At 41.6% G+C, this 17,798-nt stretch overlaps 1 protein-coding gene across 2 annotated transcripts in view; it reads left to right on the forward strand.

Annotated features, from left to right (window-relative positions):
* CD200R1 (CD200 receptor 1) overlaps positions 1-17,798 on the forward strand; it is a 55,996-nt gene that overhangs the window by 28,601 nt on the left and 9,597 nt on the right. The window contains exon 2 of one of the 2 annotated variants that reach the window (XM_062619521.1): positions 11,632-11,824. In XM_062619521.1, the coding sequence (XP_062475505.1) occupies positions 11,737-11,824 (88 nt within the window). In that variant the 5' untranslated portion in view covers positions 11,632-11,736. Of the gene's footprint in view, positions 1-11,462; positions 11,825-17,798 lie in introns of those variants that run through there. The other variant, XM_062619520.1, reaches the window with a different exon arrangement.

Here is a 17,798-nt window from a genome sequence, read left to right on the forward strand (position 1 = left end):
CTCCTCAAATGCTAAGTATTTTTCAAGGAGATTAGGATTTTCCTTTATTAAATATAAATTGTGCATTTTTTCCTGAAATTAGTAACACGGGAGTTGATTAGAGGTAAATGCAGCACAGAAGTAATCTGAATAATATGGAATATTTCCAAACCTCCCAAATTTATGGCTGGCAGCCCAATCTGGAGGTAAGAATTTCAGTGTGATTTGAGTCACAACATAGATCCTTTGCTAGGAAAGCCCTCATTCATGGAAAAATATTTTCTTCAGAATATAAGATACGTGCTGCTGGAACAGAGATAACAGATTCCTTCCTCCATTTCAGGTTCTAGAGACTGCTGAAGTTTTTATCGGTACCCTTTGGAAGGAGAGACACAGAGAAATGAGATAAGGCAAAGCATGGTACAAGATCCGGAGACTGTATCCTCACTCAGATTTTTCATGGCCTTGAAGGAATTTTGAATCTGGTGTTATTTTTCAATTTAATATCCTTTGTCTGGTATAGCCGTCTTTCTTCCACTGGAAAAACAAAGAGTAGAGCAGGGTAAAAGCCTAAAGGTGACAAGCCATAACTGCCCTTAATCACCTACAGATTAGGTTCGTCACTGCTACACAGTTCACTGAAGTGTTTAAGATCGATCCTAGGAGAAGTGAATAGGTATGAATAAAGGGTGTTTTAAATTTCATGTGTATCCTGGTTTTCATCTCACTAGAGGTACTACTAGTACTCATTCTCTGTGGTGAGATAACTCAGCCTCCAGTAGAATACTTTTCTAAGAAGGCATCTACTCTTTACCTGAAGGAAATGAGGTATGGGAATCATCACTTCCTACAGTAGTTTGTTCCAATACTTAGTCATGCTCACTGTTAAAAATATGTGCCTGGTTTATAGTTTGAATTTGACTGGCTGTAGTTTGGTGGGTGTTGCACACTTTTCACTGAATGAAAAAGTCCTTTGCCTCCTGCACTTTTCCCCTGTGCACATATTTGCATGCGGTGATCAGATCACATTTTCAACCTCCCTTATTTCCATTTCCTTTTTTGTTTATGTGCTATTAATAGCTATCTAACCAAAGGATTAGATCTTTGGAAAAGGGATTTCTCGATATGGTTGTGGAAATGAATGTGTGAACATAAAGGTAACCTGTCAGTTTATTTCCAAGGTGCTTTCAAGTCTTGTGGCAAAATTTCACTGGAACTAATGAATTTGTCCCCAGTTAGCTTGAAAAGTTTGGCCTTTTCAGGACAAGCTGTATCACTGAATGCTCTTGGTCAATTTGATGGTGGTGAACCTAAAAAGAAAAGCTTTCTTTCCCATTTCTGGTCCCACCATTCAACAAGATTACACAAAGCTACACTCGATGCTGTTGGGAAACAAGTGTAAAGTACAACCATGTCTTGGTTGCAGCTATTAGTCACTAACATTGATGTAGTATCACATAGTAATATAATACTGTCTTAGTGCCCTGCTCTGCGCACCGTACCCCACTGTGTGCTCCACTCAGCCTCTCTTGTCTCTCCTTTCATCTCAACATCCCATTTCATGCATGGGATGCCATCTCTCTCTCATGTCGTCTCTGATCCAGCAGTGCAGAGGAAGGTGAAGACTCCCCTATCCCAAGCAATGCAGGAGAATGGAGCTGTCATGTCAGCGGGTCACAGGCATAGAGGGGAGCAGCCAAGGAGAGGGAGTCAGAGAGAAGAAAGGAATCACAGCAACTTCTACACTTGCTTTGGCTGTGGAGGTGAGTGCCTAGGAAGTAGTCATGCAACCCCCATACCCCACTTGTGAGATCAGATCCCTTGGACTACGGGAAAGGGTTAGTAAGACCGGAGGAGAAATGTCTGCCTCCATCTCCTGTCCCCTGAAGTTCCACTTATCTCTGTCCAGAGGTTTTAATACAATGCAGATTTAGCATGGATTCCTGATGGCTTTTTCTTTTATGAGGGAAAAAACCCCACCCAAAATTCATTTCAAGCCTCTATGTCTGCATTAATAATGTATGAATGTCATGGTGGATCTTAATGTAATGTATGCAGTTTAAGAATGATCTTGAGCTGTGAGATTCCTGTGGATATCTCTGTGATAAACTGAACTTCACTGAGAAGGCAGGCTATGCTAACAAACCAGAGGAGCTGAGAGAGGTTTTCCCTCTAATGTCCAAAAGTAAAATGGTGAAAATAATATTTTTAAATGGCCATTTTTTAAAATGACTTGAAATTTTGCTAATTCTCTGTGAAAGTATAGCTGTCTTTTTGATGCAGAAAATGACAATGAACCTAGCATGCATTTTTAATCAGTATTGTGAACTTCCCACACATAAATGTTTAATTAATCATTACAAAGATGATTAAGGGAATGGAACATCTCTCTTATGAGGAGAGGCTGAGGGAGCTGGGACTCTTTAGCTTGGAGGAGACTGAGGGGTGACCTCATCAATGTTTACAAATATGTAAAGGGTGAGTGTCAGGATGATGGAGCTAGGTTTTTTTCAGTGATGTCCAGCGATAGGACAAGGGGCAATGGGTGTAAACTGGAGCATAGGAGGTTCCATGTGAACATCAGGAAAAATTTCTTTACTGTGAGAGTGACAGAGCCCTGGAACAGGTTGCCCAGGGGGGTTGTGGAGTCTCCTACGTTGGAGATATTCAAGGCCTGCCTGGACAAGTTCCTGTGTGATGTACTCCAGGTTACCCTGCTCTTGCGGGAGGGTTGGACGAGATGATCTTTTGAGGTCCCTTCCAACCCTTAGGATTCTGTGATTCTGTGATAAATGAACCATAATTGACTGATGTTATCTATAGATAGCAACAAAAGCAATACACATGCACACAGTTAAGGATAATTATTGTATGCCTTGACCAGACTTTGGGAAGAGTTCAGGTTTTTAAAGTTACAGGAAACATTCAGTCCTGGCAACACTTTGAGTTCTATATCTTTCTCCAAGTGTAATGGGAATTAGTTTTGCACCAAAATCCCTCCTAAACTGCGGTCTACCTTTTGACATAGGCCTAAAAAACCTGCAAATCCCACCACCATCAGATATTTCAGGTTTGAATCATATGCTTCTCTTTACTTCCTTCTGTTTTTGTTTTAGGTCATGTTAAATGCAGTCTGAATAGAAAGAGAGAAAAACCAGAGTTCTTAGAAGAAAGGCAAAAAGATAGGATTCAGGCTTGGATAGGTGATGATGATGATGATTATTTCTACTACTACTACTACTAATACTATTACCATTACTACTACTACTAGTAGTGGTAGAAACCAGTTTCCATTTCCTTTGATCCCCACAATGCAAGAGCAGAAAGATGCCTCACCTCACCTCATACCAACTTCAAGGCAAGAAATGAAAGTAACTTTATTTCACTGCATAAATGGGCTGCATACATCTTTATCACCAGATATTGCTGAAATAAGAAAGCAAGACTCCATAAAACATTAAATAATCATGAACTGTGGAAACTTCAGAACAATGCAGATGCAGTACTGATACAGATATTAAGCTTTGTGTACTGTCGTTTAAACCAATACCTATCTTCTGAAGATCAGAAAGTATCTTGCACCTTTCTGTGAATGATCTGATGCTGGATTTTAATTTCTTCACTAGAAATGTCCATTCTAGAAGAATCATCTTCTCTCAGACTTACTGCTGTTTACCAAGCAAAGTAAGACAGAAATAGCTATCTGAACTCCAAGTCAGAATAATCTTCTGCTTCTGCTTACATGTCTAGCATCTGCTGTAGAAACTGAAATAAATGCCTTTACAGCCCATGAATGTCTCTATACACAAGCTCCTTTCCACTAACCTCCACTGATACATGTCAGGGAAGAATTTCCCACAGATTTCTCATGCTTCCTTGCTACAGCTACTTGAAATAATAGAGAACATATCAAATGCAGCCTTAGTATTCTATGCAGCCACACTTGGGGATTTATAGACAGAGCATGACATGCAGCGTAGTGCAGAACTGAGCCGGCAGATTTGCAGGCCACATTATTAGAAGTACTGCAAATGATATTGAAATGCAGAACTTCCTCCTTCATATCCTTAACTTGTCCACCCTCAACTGGGAAGTTGCTAGGAAGCATCTCCATAGGAAAAAAGCTTCAGGCTTTGCTGTCAAGTGAAGATACCCTGTTCATTCTTCAAGCCAAGGATTTCAGCGTTTTAAGAGAAGTGAAACATCATCTTCCTATTGTTCAAGCAGAGCCTTAACAATTACTTCTTTCTGTGCAACCTTCTGACCAAAGAAAAGAGTGTCTGACTCCAGTGTTTTGGACCTCCAGCATAGAGGGGAGCCGTAGGAGGTTCCTGCTCCTTTCCCCTCACCAAACATCTGCACCAGTTCATCCGGTACTCTGAGTCACTTCCTCCCCAGTTTTCAGTCATCCACCCTCAGAGCCCTTCTCCAAGCAAGCCCAGTCTTCTTTGCCCAACCTGGAGCAGTGCTCAAGGAAAGACTTGCTGGGAGGTAGGCTGGAATGTAACCACAATGTAATCACAAGGTGAAGCTCCTAGGCGTTGCGGCCTGTTCAGGAGTTTGGGGCAGGTGAGCATCATGTATTTTAGTCATCTTAATTCTGATGTCAAAAGAGCCATAACATTTCATACCAGCAGGTACTGTGTGCCTTCTGCATATGTCAGTGGCTTCAGAGCTAGCTTCAAATAAGCTGCTACATCATTACATTGCACTAGGTGGAATTATTCATCCCACCGCGTACCAGTTAGCTGCATGCAGTTAGTGCCTTGGCTAGGTGCAGAGCTGCGCTGACTTGACTGTACTACTTCTAGGTTTGAAGCTAGCTCAAAGCCAGCTCAGGGAGCTCTGCACTGTCAGCAACTGCACAGCATGGACATGGCCCGTGGAAGCTATTGAGACAGGAGCTTCCCTGAAGGGAAAGGGACTCTGGGAATGTGGGCTTCACCTCGGCCTTACCTACCCTCCAGTAGGAGTTGTGTGAAATAAACGACCTTCTCATCAGGACTTTCAGGCGTGTGGGTGTTTCCAGGAATAAACAACACCCGACCACAGAACAACCAGGAAGCAGCTTTATAAGCATACTGTGTCACTTCACCACCACAAAGCATATAAACTTTATCTCCCTAACCAGCCAACTGCCTTATGCCATTCTACTGCAGGACAAGGGGACCAATGGGGTGGGAAATGATCACTGAACACTGCCCTTCATGGAACGCTGAAAACAAGAGCTCAAATTATAGTCTGAAATTGCAACCATTCAGACAAATTTGGAACAGACCTGTCAATCATATTCCAGGCAGACTGGATGAACTCTCTTAAGAGTTAAGAACTGGAATAATCAGAGGAACAGCCAGTGAGAGTAAAGTGCACCAGTGGGGTACATATAGGAGTAGTTTTGCATCTGCCCGCACAAGTGATGCTATCCAACACTTTTGTTTTCTGTTTCATATGCCTCCATATACAAAATTACTGTATTTTGTTACAGAGTATTCAAATAAAACTTATGAAACTATTTTCCCTTTATTATAAATGTAGCAAGTTCTAGGCTCTAAGGTCACCAAAAGGCAGGAAGCCCACTGACAAGTGTGACAGCCGCTGCTATCTCTGACAGAATTAGTTTTAATGCCCTATACACTGGGAAAGGCCATTGAATAATGTAATCCAGCCTTAATTACTGCTTCCTTCCCAAATTGCCAGACAAAATCATTGCACTTCATTGCTGGGGTGAGCACTTAGTGAGTAAAACAGATCTGTCAAAACACAGAGAATTATGATGTTTTTCCAGAAGCATTCACAGCTTCAGAGATCATAGAATCATAGAATAGTTAGGGTTGTAAAGGACCTTAAGATCATCTAGTTCCAACCCCCCTGCCATGGGCAGGGACACCTCACACTAAACCATGTCACCCAAGGCTTTGTCCAAGCTGGCCTTGAACACCGCCAGGGATGGAGCATTCACAACTTCCTTGGGCAACCCATTCCAGTGCCTCACCACCCTCATAGTAAAGAACTTCTTCCTTATGTCCAATCTAAACTTCCCCTGTTTAAGTTTTAACCCATTACCCCTTGTCCTATCACTACAGTCCCTAATGAAGAGTCCCTCCCCAGCATCCCTATAGGCCCCCTTCAGACACTGGAAGGCTGTTATGAGGTTTCCTTCTCTTCTCCAGGCTGAACAGCCCCAACTTTCTCAGCCTATCTTCATACGGGAGGTGCTCCAGTCCCCTGATCCTCCTTGTGGCCCTCCTCTGGACTTGTTCCAACAGTTCTGTGTCCTTTTTATGTTGAGGACACCAGAACTGCACACAATACTCCAGGTGAGGTCTCACGAGAGCAGAGGTTCAGGATCACCTCCCCGACCTGCTGGTCACGCTCCTTTTGATGAAGCCCAGGATACAGTTGGCTTTCTGGGCTGCGAGTGCACACTGCTGGCTCATGTTCATTTTCTCATCGACCAGCACCCCCAAGTCCTTCTCCGCAGGGCTGCTCTGAATCTCTTCTCTGCCCAACCTGTAGCTGTGCCTGGGATTGCTCCGACCCAGGTGTAGGACCTTGCACTTGTCATGGTTAAACCTCATCAGGTTGGCATCAGCCCACCTCACAAGCGTGTCAAGGTCCCTCTGGATGGCATCCCTTCCATTCAGGGTATCAACCAAACCACACAGCTTGGTGTCATCAGCAGACTTGCTGAGGGCGCACTCAATCCCACTGTCCATGTCACTGACAAAGGTGTTGAACAAAACCAGTCCCAACGCCAATCCCCGAGGGACACCGCTCGTTACTGGTCTCCAGCTGGACATTGAGCCATTGACCACAACTCTTTGTGTGCAGCCATCCAGCCAGTTCTTTATCCACCGAGTGGTCCATCCATCAAATTGATGTCTCTCCAATTTAGAGAGACAGGGATGTCATGTGGGACAGTGTCGAACGCTTTGCACAAGTCCAGGTAGATGACATCAACTGCTCTACCCCTGTCCATCAGTTCTGTAGCCCCATCATAGAAGGCCACCAAATTGGTCAGGCAGGATTTCCCCTTAGTGAAGCCATACTGGCTGTCACCAAGCACCTTGTTGTTTTTCATGGGCCTTAGCATGCCTACCAGGAGAATCTGCTCCAAGATTTTGCCAGGCACAGAGGTGAGACTGACTGGTCTAGTTCCTCGGGTCATCCATTTTCCCCTTCTTGAAAATGGGGGTTATATTTCCCTTTTTCCAGTCATAATTGGATTCACTCATTTGCATGCAGCCTTTTGAGCTCTCTGTATGGTCCCAAGATTTAGGATCCTCAGCTGACAGAAAGAGACAGCAGGGAGAATTCTCATGTGGAGAAAGTCATGGTAGCTCCATGAGAAGTCAATAGAACTGGGACAGTCTAAAAGCTTATACCAACTGAGGTTCCAGCACTCTGATATTCATTTCATCATTGGAAATTAATTTGATTTCTGTCTGTACCTTGATAATTGAAATCTTGCTTTTCAGTTCATGCACTTGTTGTTGAACGAGCTATTAGCATGGAATCTGCTGTCAGCAAGGACTTTAAGGCTGAGTAAAACCACTTCAAACAGAGCGGATCACAGACTCTGCCTTTGTCAAACAATAGCTGATGACATTATGATAGTTAACATAAAATAGTTCTGCAGTAACCCACACTGAAAACCACAGTCAGAGCCCAGATCTGTGCTCTCAGAACACAGAAGACAGGGAAAGTTCAGTCCCTGGGAAGGCTGTGATGGCTCTGCGTAGCACCTTAAATAAACAATGCTTAAGTTTTCTCTGCTGTTGTGTGGAAATGCACATTTACTGAAAGTGTATCTTTAGTTGCACCTTGTTGGCAACATCTTCATCCTCAGCTACATCCCAGGCTTCAGCTTCAGCTATCACAATCAGTTCTTCCCCCTCTTTCTCCTCCCTCCATCAAATTCACATTACATTTCTGACTGATGTGGCCAGCAAACTGACAATTTTCCCTCCGCTACATGCATTATTTCTCTACCTAGGACATCCTCTGTCCCACTCTGGCCTTTATGTTTGAGTTCCTCTGCCATGGGATCCTGGTTCTCAGTGTTTAACTGAGAGGAAGGCTCCAGTGAATAAGAAATAAACTACACAACACTTGTGGTAAATTTATGCTTTCAGTCATGTCCTGTCACAGGCTTCTCCTACCTCACTTCCCAAGTTTTGCTGCCTATAGCAGATTTTTCACAAGGCAGAAGAAGGAACTGTTGCAGTACTTCTCAGACTCAGTTTTCAGATTTCTAGATGTTGTCATGTAACTATGGACAGGATCAACAAGATAGCAATTACGTCTCCACCAGCTAACAAGAAAGAAACACGATCTCTCCTAGGCCTTGTGGGATTTGGAAGAATGCATGTTCCAAGTTAATCAGCTTGCGATCCCTCTCCACGGTGTAACCCGAAAGAAGAACTATTTTGAGTGGGGCCTTGGGCAGCAAGTCTTTGAGCAGATCAAACAGGAGATGACTCATGAGGTAGCAAATGATGACTTAGCTGTGCTAAATATACTCTACACTGCAGCCAGAGAGCATGGTCTCAGCTGGAGCCTCTGGTAGAAAACATCAGGAGAAACCCAATGTTTTGGAGCTGAGGTGTCAAGGATCAGAAGCCCACAACACATCGACTGAAAAAGAGATACTCAGCAACATACAAGAGGGTTCAAGCAACTTCATAAGTTGCTGGTATAGAATTACTTCTCCTCTTGGCACTGCTATTGCCCATGCTACACTGGGTGTTCAAAGAAAACATCCCCTCTACACATGATGCAATCAGTGCTAAGTGGGTGAGGTTGATCATGCAGTGGGCTTGACTGGGGAAACCCAACCACCCATAAATCCTGGAAAAGACCATGGATTGGCCAGCAGGCAGAGATTTTGGAGCATTGCCTGAGGAGGTGGCTTATGCCCAAGAGGTACAACTGTATAATGAGTTATCAGAAGATGAAAGGCATTATGCTGTATTTACTGAGCATAACGCCTTTGTTGTGTTGTAGGCAAGCATCAGAAGTGGAAAGCTGATGTGTGGAGTCCCACATGGCCAGTTGCTGAAGCCACTGAAGGAGAAGGTAGGTCAAGTCAGTCTGCAGAAGTAAAAGCCATCAAACTAGCCTGAGAGATTGCTGAACAAGAAAACTGTCTGACTGTGACACGTGGATGGTGGCTATTGCCTTGTGGGAGTGGCTACAGCAGTGGAAGCATAGAGGTAAACCTATCTGGGTTGCTCCACTGTGGCAAGGCATCACAGCCTGGATAGAAAACATTGCTTCAAAGGTATGTTATGCTCACATGCCCAAAAACCATACCACCGAAGAACATCGAAATAATGAACAGGTAGACGGGGCTGTCAAAATTGAAGCAGATCAGATGGACCTAGGGTGGGAGCATAAAGGTGAGCTATTTGTAGTTCAGTGGATCTACTCAACATGGAAACTTCTAGGGAGAGATGCAGCATACAGATGGGCACATGATCAAGGGGTGGACCTGACCGTGTAGGCCATCACACAGGTCACTCGTGAATGTGAAACATGTTGCAATCAAACAAGCCACATGAGGAAAATCTCCCTGGAATAGAGGATGGTGGCTGGGTTTTCAATATGAAGAGGTCTGGCAAATTGACTATATTGGACCACTGCATGAACACTCCAAGGCAAGTGCTACATACTTACTGTGGTGGAAGCAACCACCACTTGGCCAGAAACATACCCTGTAAACCATGCCACTGCCCAAAAGGCCATCTTGTTTTGCCCATGGTTCAGTGATCCCCCTGTCCTTATGTCAACCCACGAGCCTTTGTTGCATTTTTGTCTCCCTGTCCAGTTGAGGAGGAGGGAATGACAGAGAGATTTGCTGGGCACCTAGCAGCCAGCCAAGGTCAACCCACCACACCTTCTCATATGAGGCCTTCACTTCTTCCTAGAAACCAAGGCTCCAACCAGAAATTTTCTTCCAAAGCATCTTAATGACACCTGAAATAATATTTGTTTACCAAAAGAATCCAGCTATCTGTCTTCTGGTTCCCAATGTCTTCTTATAGGAATGGCAGAGACCTTTCATTATGACAACTTAAAGTAAGATTTTTTTTTGACAGTTTGCTCTCTTACAAAATATCCTCTATCCCACCACATCTTTTATTTATTTTATGTTCATGCAGCAACCATCTAGCCACTATGCCACATGTCTGCACATTTACACCACCTTAGCTTCCTTGCCTTTACATCAAATTTGAGCACTATTTCTTTTACATTTGAAGCCTCATACTGCTTTTGTGTTGTTTAGTTCTCTCTCCAGCCTTGTAGCTTAATCTCTATTTGCATAAACACCCCTTCTTCCTCTCCATGCCCTTGTCTAAAATACAGCTATTGTACCTATTCACAAGCCTTACGTATTTGTAGGTCAGTGGTAAATACTCAGAAAATAAACCGAAATTACTTTGATAGCATCTCGAAAACCTCAGAACAGTGCGGAGTGTCAAAATGTTATTGACATCTATTGAATTTAAAAAATCAAGTGGGAAAAAATATACAGAACACCCTCCCACACAAAACTGTAGTCAATGAGATGATCCTGAGACCAAAACGATCAAGCTGAATTTCTGTTTTACCTAATTTTCTTTATATGATCATTATCAATCTTTGGTTTTTACTTATTTCCATAGGAGTATCAGTGCAGACCATTTTGGAACACCAACCTGATCAAATAAAATTACCAGAACGTCAGACTACAGTCATAAGTACAGCTTGCCGATGTTCAAACATGGTGTGCAGTCCTAGCTCCTGAGCAGCTCGATTTCCTGCTAACTTTGATCTATTTTCTGTCTTTATCTCTTATGTCTCTGTCCTCAGTGCTGGTTATTCTGACTCGTAGCTTTCAACAGCTGAGGCCTTTTCTCTGTTGCTGGCCCACAGAACTGAGCTGCAGAAATACTGTGGTTTAAGAAAAGAAAAGGAACCTTGAACCTGAAATGATGAGATCAGTGAGGAAGTGGGGAAACAGGTACAGTATTGTTTAAAAAAACCCACAAAACAATATTCGGAAAAAACCCTCCAGTTTTTCAGTGAAAGATGTGGACCAGCTTCAGTTTCTTTATTATTTCAGTTGAAAAGTATGTAAAAGAGGCCTTTCTTTCTCCTCAAAAGTCAGTTTCTTCCCTGAGGGTCTGGAAAGCCTTGTTGTTCAAGATGAGAGCTATGCTGCCAGTAGCTAATTAGCTACTGAAGGGAGAAATCATTGAAAATGTCACTTACAGAGAAGGCTTGAGACTGCTTCTTTTTTCAAGGCAGACATGAGGAGGAATTTTCTTGGAGGCAGTGACAAAGAAGTAGTAGCAGTAGGCGTAGTAGTGACGACTATGACGAGTAAGTTTCCCTCTAGCTTCCCAAGACTAAGATTTCTTTTTTGATATTAAACTCAGCCTTGAATAATCTCCTCTGTTTTTACCCCCTCTGAGCTCTGCTGCAGGGTTTATCTTCACTCATCAGCGCCCTGAGGAGAGCCAATGAACGGAAGGCAGACTTATTCAGTCTGTTTCCTCAGCGTTTGCCTAGGCTCTCTGCACAGGAAGCCTAGTGCTCTGAGAAGTCAGAAGGAGGAACCTCTCCAGCTTTGAGGAGCCAGTCGATCAGGAACACGCAGCGCTAGAGGAAAGGAGTGAGAAAGGGGGAGAGAAAACACTGACATTGGCTGCTGAGGATGCACTGGCAGGCAAGAAACACTCCCCATGACCACAGCTAGGCTGGAGGTGGGCCATGAAAGCAGGAGCCGACATGAATATTGCTGGGAAGACTGTGTGTGTTTTTGTGCTGCTCACCATCACCAAGATCACAAGAACAGTAGGTGAGTCTAACTGGGACCAATCCAGCCATCAGGATGGAACAAAGGGAAATATGTACAGATACTTTCTTCCATAAAGGCTATTCTTAATGCTGTGACTTTAATTGCTAAAAAGTATGGAGAGCAACTAAAGCAATGCTTCCCCAATACCTTCTCCTGCTCTTCTTTTCTTAGTGGTCACAGGAGGGCCAGGCATTATATCCGTGACTTTCATGTAGACAGTTATTTCATGAACCTTAGCTGGGCACGTACCTTTTGTCACAGGTGGCCTCTAAATCCACATGATCTGAGAAATGGATCCATTTGACATATTAAAAATATGCCCAGGAAAGTGTTTGTAAACTTGAAGCTTTTGGCTGTTTAGTTTCTGCTGAAGACAGGCTGCAGGATACTCTGGAACATGGCAGGGATCTCTTGCATCTTTCTGAGAAGTGGTGGAAGATCACTGATGGAATGACACTAGTGAGCAGTTAGAATTTCGTTCTAAGGCTAATGGGCATGGTCAGTATTAAGAACGGGAAAGAAGTCTGTGCCAAAGACAGTGGCACTCCTAAGCCTTTCTATCCCCATCTTTTAGTGTAGTAGACTTAGTTTTAGCTACAGCAGCTAATGTCTGCCACATACTGTTCATTTGCATTTCTAGAGTTTGTGTTCTTTCAGACACCACACAGCAATCCGGGGACTTGGTAATAGAACTAGAGACTTGAGCAGCAGTTCCAGAAAGCTAAACTGTCTGTGTATAGAGGAGAAGGCAGATAGGTTTGTGAGATCCAAATTAAAGTGGGGACATCTCTGAATAAGAGCATTCTTATTATGCACAGGTAGAACTAAACTGCATGGACATGGGTTATTCCATTCCACTTTTCCAGAAAGTGAAAATGGCTCCTTGGTCATATTTTAAAGAAAAACTGATGCAGTCATTGTTGGCAGTGAGAGAACACCCATATATAATGTATGTAGCTGGTCAAATGAGGGATCCAAAACGGTTACCTCAATGCTATCCATTAGAGAAATAAAATGAAACGCTTTACAAACGTTATTAAACATGGCATCAATAAACTCACAACAAGTACACTGGAGGTAAAAATCCTGTCCCAATTCTGTAGGTAAATAACTATATCAGAAGAATACTGAGGAGCCCATTCAGGGACATACCTGATTCTGGTAGCGTCAGAGATAGTCTATATGTTTTTAACACAACTGCTCAAAAAGTAAAGGAGGATGGACATTTCACAAAATATTGAAGAAAATGGGTGAGGCAAAGGGGAATCTTACTGACAAAAATTATTTTTTAAATCGATTTTTCTGGAAATATTAAAAAGAATCCAATGCCAAACATTTTGGGGTTTTTGGGGGGGTTGGGTGTTTTTTTCCACCTAAAATGTAATTGGATTTTACTCTTTGGTGTCTTGGTGAATTAATGATATTCCCCTTCAAATAACTAGGAAAGATGTTCAGTTAAAATCTAGTTTCATGCTTGAACCTCCCACCCAGATACAAAGCAGCCCACATTTGATGGGAAGTTTTTGGCTGACACTGCTCTTAAACATGTTTCCTTCAATATTAGGGTGGCTGTTCTGAGCAACATGTAGTGTTCAGTTTTTTCTTGAGACCACAGGCTAAAGGTGTCAATGTGTGTATTCTATCTGAGAATCTCACTCTATGAAGCTCAGAAGGAACTACAGTGAAGACTAGAGCAAGCTATTCTGAATGAAATAAGGTCATGCAAAAATTGTTGTGTGTAACCAGACTTTATCTGCATTAGCATTTTCCTTAACATTTCCTTAGCATGTTGGTTTGTGTGGTTTGGTTAGTTTTCACAACTTCAGAAGGGGCAGCTCAGAAGCAAGGCTTTATGATTGTCATATCTACCTCTGTCCCCAAAGAAAGCTGCATAATATACTACTGAAGCTGCTGGTGTATGACCTGTACTAACAATCCTCCTGTGGTAATCCTCATAAAAGCAGCAGTGGAAAAGACTCAAAACATTTTTCATAACACTCTGAAGACTTCCTTCTCTAGTTTAACTAAGGCGGTTGTGTGCATACTCCAAAGAAAAGGGGATAAGGGAGGGCAAGACCTTCAATGACAGGTTCATGCAAAAAATCTCTTTATATTGGATTAACATTTGCCATGTCAGACTGTGTAAGTCCTGCATCTGCACTTGTATCCTGTGACAACAGATATGCCCAAGTGCTTCAGAAGAAGATGCAAGAAATTCATTGTCAGTAATGACGTGATTCCCTGTGGTTTTTATCAATAGTAAAAAACTGAAGTCAGTGGCATTGCATCAGTGCTGGAATTAGAGTGTATGAGGTGAATAGAAGCAGAGTTGCAGAGCTACCTGAATAGTGTTCAAGTTTACCTACATACATAACTTTCTTGAATGTTACTACTTTCATTTCATTTCTTCCCTTAACACAAGTTGTAAATTCTCTTTCACTAGTGTACTAGTGGTTTATTGCCTTCTATTTTTTCACGTCTACTGTGTTTCAGTGCTTCTGTCTTTCCTGCCACCTATTCTAGTTTACTGGAATCTTGATCTGAATATAAAAAATCATAGCCTAAAAGCCTATTCTGGCAAACTTACATTTGTCTTAATTTCACTATTTCTTTGGTGTGCCTTTGGGTCTATGTGCTGGAATCATTCTGATTTCTTTTCCCCTAAAAACACCTGAATCCAAACAGCCTGGTTTTCTTCCCCAAATGCTTAAAACAGAATTCTGTACTATTAAATTAAGCAAAAATTTTTCTCAGGAGAGATCTAAATTGCCCTAGTGCAGTCTTCAAAGCATGTCCTTTTGACATTAATATTTTACTTTGCTGTGGTCCAAACACAATGTCTGAATGTGTCTAGTTTCATAACCATGGAAGCAAAGAAGTTCAGTCTTGGAAGCTGACCACATTCTCTATGACCACAAAACAGATCATATTTAATTTGTAATGCATTTGTAGAAGTACATACTACTTAAAACTCAAAGTTGATGTGCTTTGTATGCAACCATTCATAAGAAAAAAGTGTAGAGAATCTTCTTACGCTGCCCTATCTTCATATTGAGTAAGAAAACGCTAGGAAGTACTGTGCAAAAGCTAATCACTAAGCAAAGTATAACTGAGATTTTAACCAAATAAAAGTGAGATCATAAGCATATTTTCATACTGTTCCTCATCTGCTCTCTGCTAAGTATGAAAAAGAGGGCATGCAACCTACCTTTTACAGTTAATGATCTATTTTTGTTTAGAATAGCAGGAAAACACCACTCAAGCACAAACACTACAACTTGGTTTTTTTATTCTTCTCATTAGGAAGAGAGTAAAAGGCCAAGTTCAGCATGCAAGACAAATATAAAATGATATAAACCATTCTGAATTTGTTTCTATACTGAGAAATAGGGGGCCTTTGCACTTCATTACATATGGTGTCGTAATGCTGTTGAAAGAAATACTACCCAAGGCACTTTGACATCCAGTGTAAATCTCTTTTCCCCTCACCCATTCCAGGACAAAGATCTACTTACTTTGCACACAGAAGCTGCTATACAAAGTTTGAAGTTTACAGCCAGACTGATATAATATGTGACAGCTTGTTAAATTCAGTGGTGGTTTATTATCAGTTGAGGATTTGGCCAACAGTGTTTGTTCTGCAAGATGGATGACTCTAACACATCATTTAAACACCAACTAATTCCTTCATTGAAGAATTGTACCCATCCCTTTTTTATGAAGTCATGTTTACATTGAGACATAGTCCATCTATGTGAGGGTAGAAATAAAACCTCAGAAAAGACCCTTACTTCAGTGCATTGAAATGGGAATAGGAGATATTTTCTAGGAATAATAATGATTGCAGATGAGTGTGAGTAGGAAACTAAACCTCTTTAAGATATGACCATGCTGAAAAAGCTGCGATCATAGCTTCAAGAAACAGTCATATGAGCTCAGACCAGCTAGTTCATGTATTTCTACCATGGAAATTAGAGTACTCTACTTACTGCTCACCTAACATGCAGGGTTTATTTTCTCTGTCCTGTGCTGTTGTGGCTACGTTTTCAGAGCCACAAAGACACCATGAGCAAACTGTGAGTACTTTAGCAATCCCCACCCTAGTACAAAGCACTTCTATCTGTTTATCTTTCACTTAATTCCAGACAAGCCTTGCTAAGTGTAACAGTCACTCTGTGGAAGGGCAAAGCAGATGCAGAGCTCAGCTTATTTATCTGACCTCTTCCAAGCATCCAGTACTGCCTTTTTGATAATGACTTGCTATGACTCATATAATATATTCATTCCAAGACACAGTTAGTCATTTGCTTGTGGTATGATCATTGTTTCAGTTCACTATATCTCTAAGTTTAATATGCCACAATCTCCAGAGGGAGGGGAGAGATGTACCAGAAAACTGTGGTAGACTTTTACTGTAAGAAATAAAGACACAATAGGATTATGTCTGAGAAAGTAAAACAGTGTGAAAAACAGCTAAATTTCTGCAGAGATTGTCATGGAACTTGAGTCATTTTGGGGGCAGCAAAAAGTTGTACTGTGGGTTAAAACCTGCTACAAAGAGAGACTGGAAATCTTTCCTACTTGAAAGGAATCAAAAGCCCTTTAAGCTGCATAACTGTATCTGATTTTGCAGTGATTCCCCCTTGAAAATTGTAGGGGCTTCACAATCAAATTTTCCTGTTTCTAAAATCTTTCTTTCTCCTTTTACTGTGAGAAGGACTCTGAGAAGCAGAAAAAAACACTGAATAAGTGACACTGCAAAGGAACTCATACAAATAGTTATCTACAAGAGCTGTCGAACACAAAGGGCAGAGAAAAGTCTTTCTCACAGCCTTTTCAATTACAGTGATTTTAACATGACAACAGTAACCAGCACATTTCTGAATCAAAAATATGAACTCCTCAACTGAGTTGTTTTTTTTTCTGAGAGAGGATATATCCATTTTCAAACATTCAGAATCCCTCTACAACTTTATTGTAAACTTAATATTGCATTTAAACATGATTCAGCAGATTTTAAGCTGACTGATGTGGCTTATCATTTGAAGTGAATTGTACTTGATTCATTCAGGGGAGAATATGACAGAAAGTCATAGCAGGAAGCACTGCCTTTGCTCCCTCTTTCTTTACAGTCTTGAAGCACTCAGGCTGTTATGTTGGGGAACTTGTACATTGTGGCTTAGGAGATGCAGAGTTGAAAGATGAGTAAAATGGTACTGCTTTAATATGTAAATGAAAGTGCACACAGTTAAATACGCAGAACATTGTCACTCATGAGCAGCATTTGCAAACATTATCCAAAAACCCCAGCCCCAACATACAGGCTGTTTGAATGCTTAGTCATTTTCAGATGAGGTCAGCCATACTGGTGACATAACTCAGTGCTCTGAGACTCTCAGCACTGTTAAACTAGGAGAGGAAACACTTTATTCTCCATTTTTCAGAGATAATCATAGGACTCACATCCAGAAACCATCATGAAACAAAAGGCTTCTTTCAGTTCCTCTCCTGGTAAAATCATCTGAGTTTAAAATGCATACCTTGTGTTACCTTGAAATGCCATTAAGTAGAAAAACCTCATGATTTAGAAACATTTCCAGTGTGATACTGCATCACAGAACACTGTTGGCAATTGAATTAAGGAAAGAGCATTTGTGGCGCTGGTGGGTAATTCATGTATCAGAAAATGGTGTGAATAGATAGACTTTTCTTCTTCAGCTGTGCTTGGGAACATTAATCAATGAATCCTGGCAGTATTGAGAAGCAGGAAGCTAAGTATTATTTCCTTTATTTAATAAAAAAGGGAAGTGGATGCTTCAGTGAAATCTTATCCCCACCTAATTTTCCTTTTCTACCAGAAAAAAAAAACAAAACCAACACAAAAAACAAACCAACAAAACAAACAACCTTCTCAGAATTACACTCTGATACACACGTTACACAGCTGGAGTAACTAATACATTACAGCACTGTA

This window comes from Pezoporus occidentalis, unplaced genomic scaffold (genome assembly GCF_034315485.1).
Source record: "Pezoporus occidentalis ecotype Australia unplaced genomic scaffold, CSIRO_AGI_Poc_V1 ctg211, whole genome shotgun sequence".
Taxonomy (NCBI): Eukaryota; Metazoa; Chordata; class Aves; order Psittaciformes; family Psittacidae; genus Pezoporus; species Pezoporus occidentalis.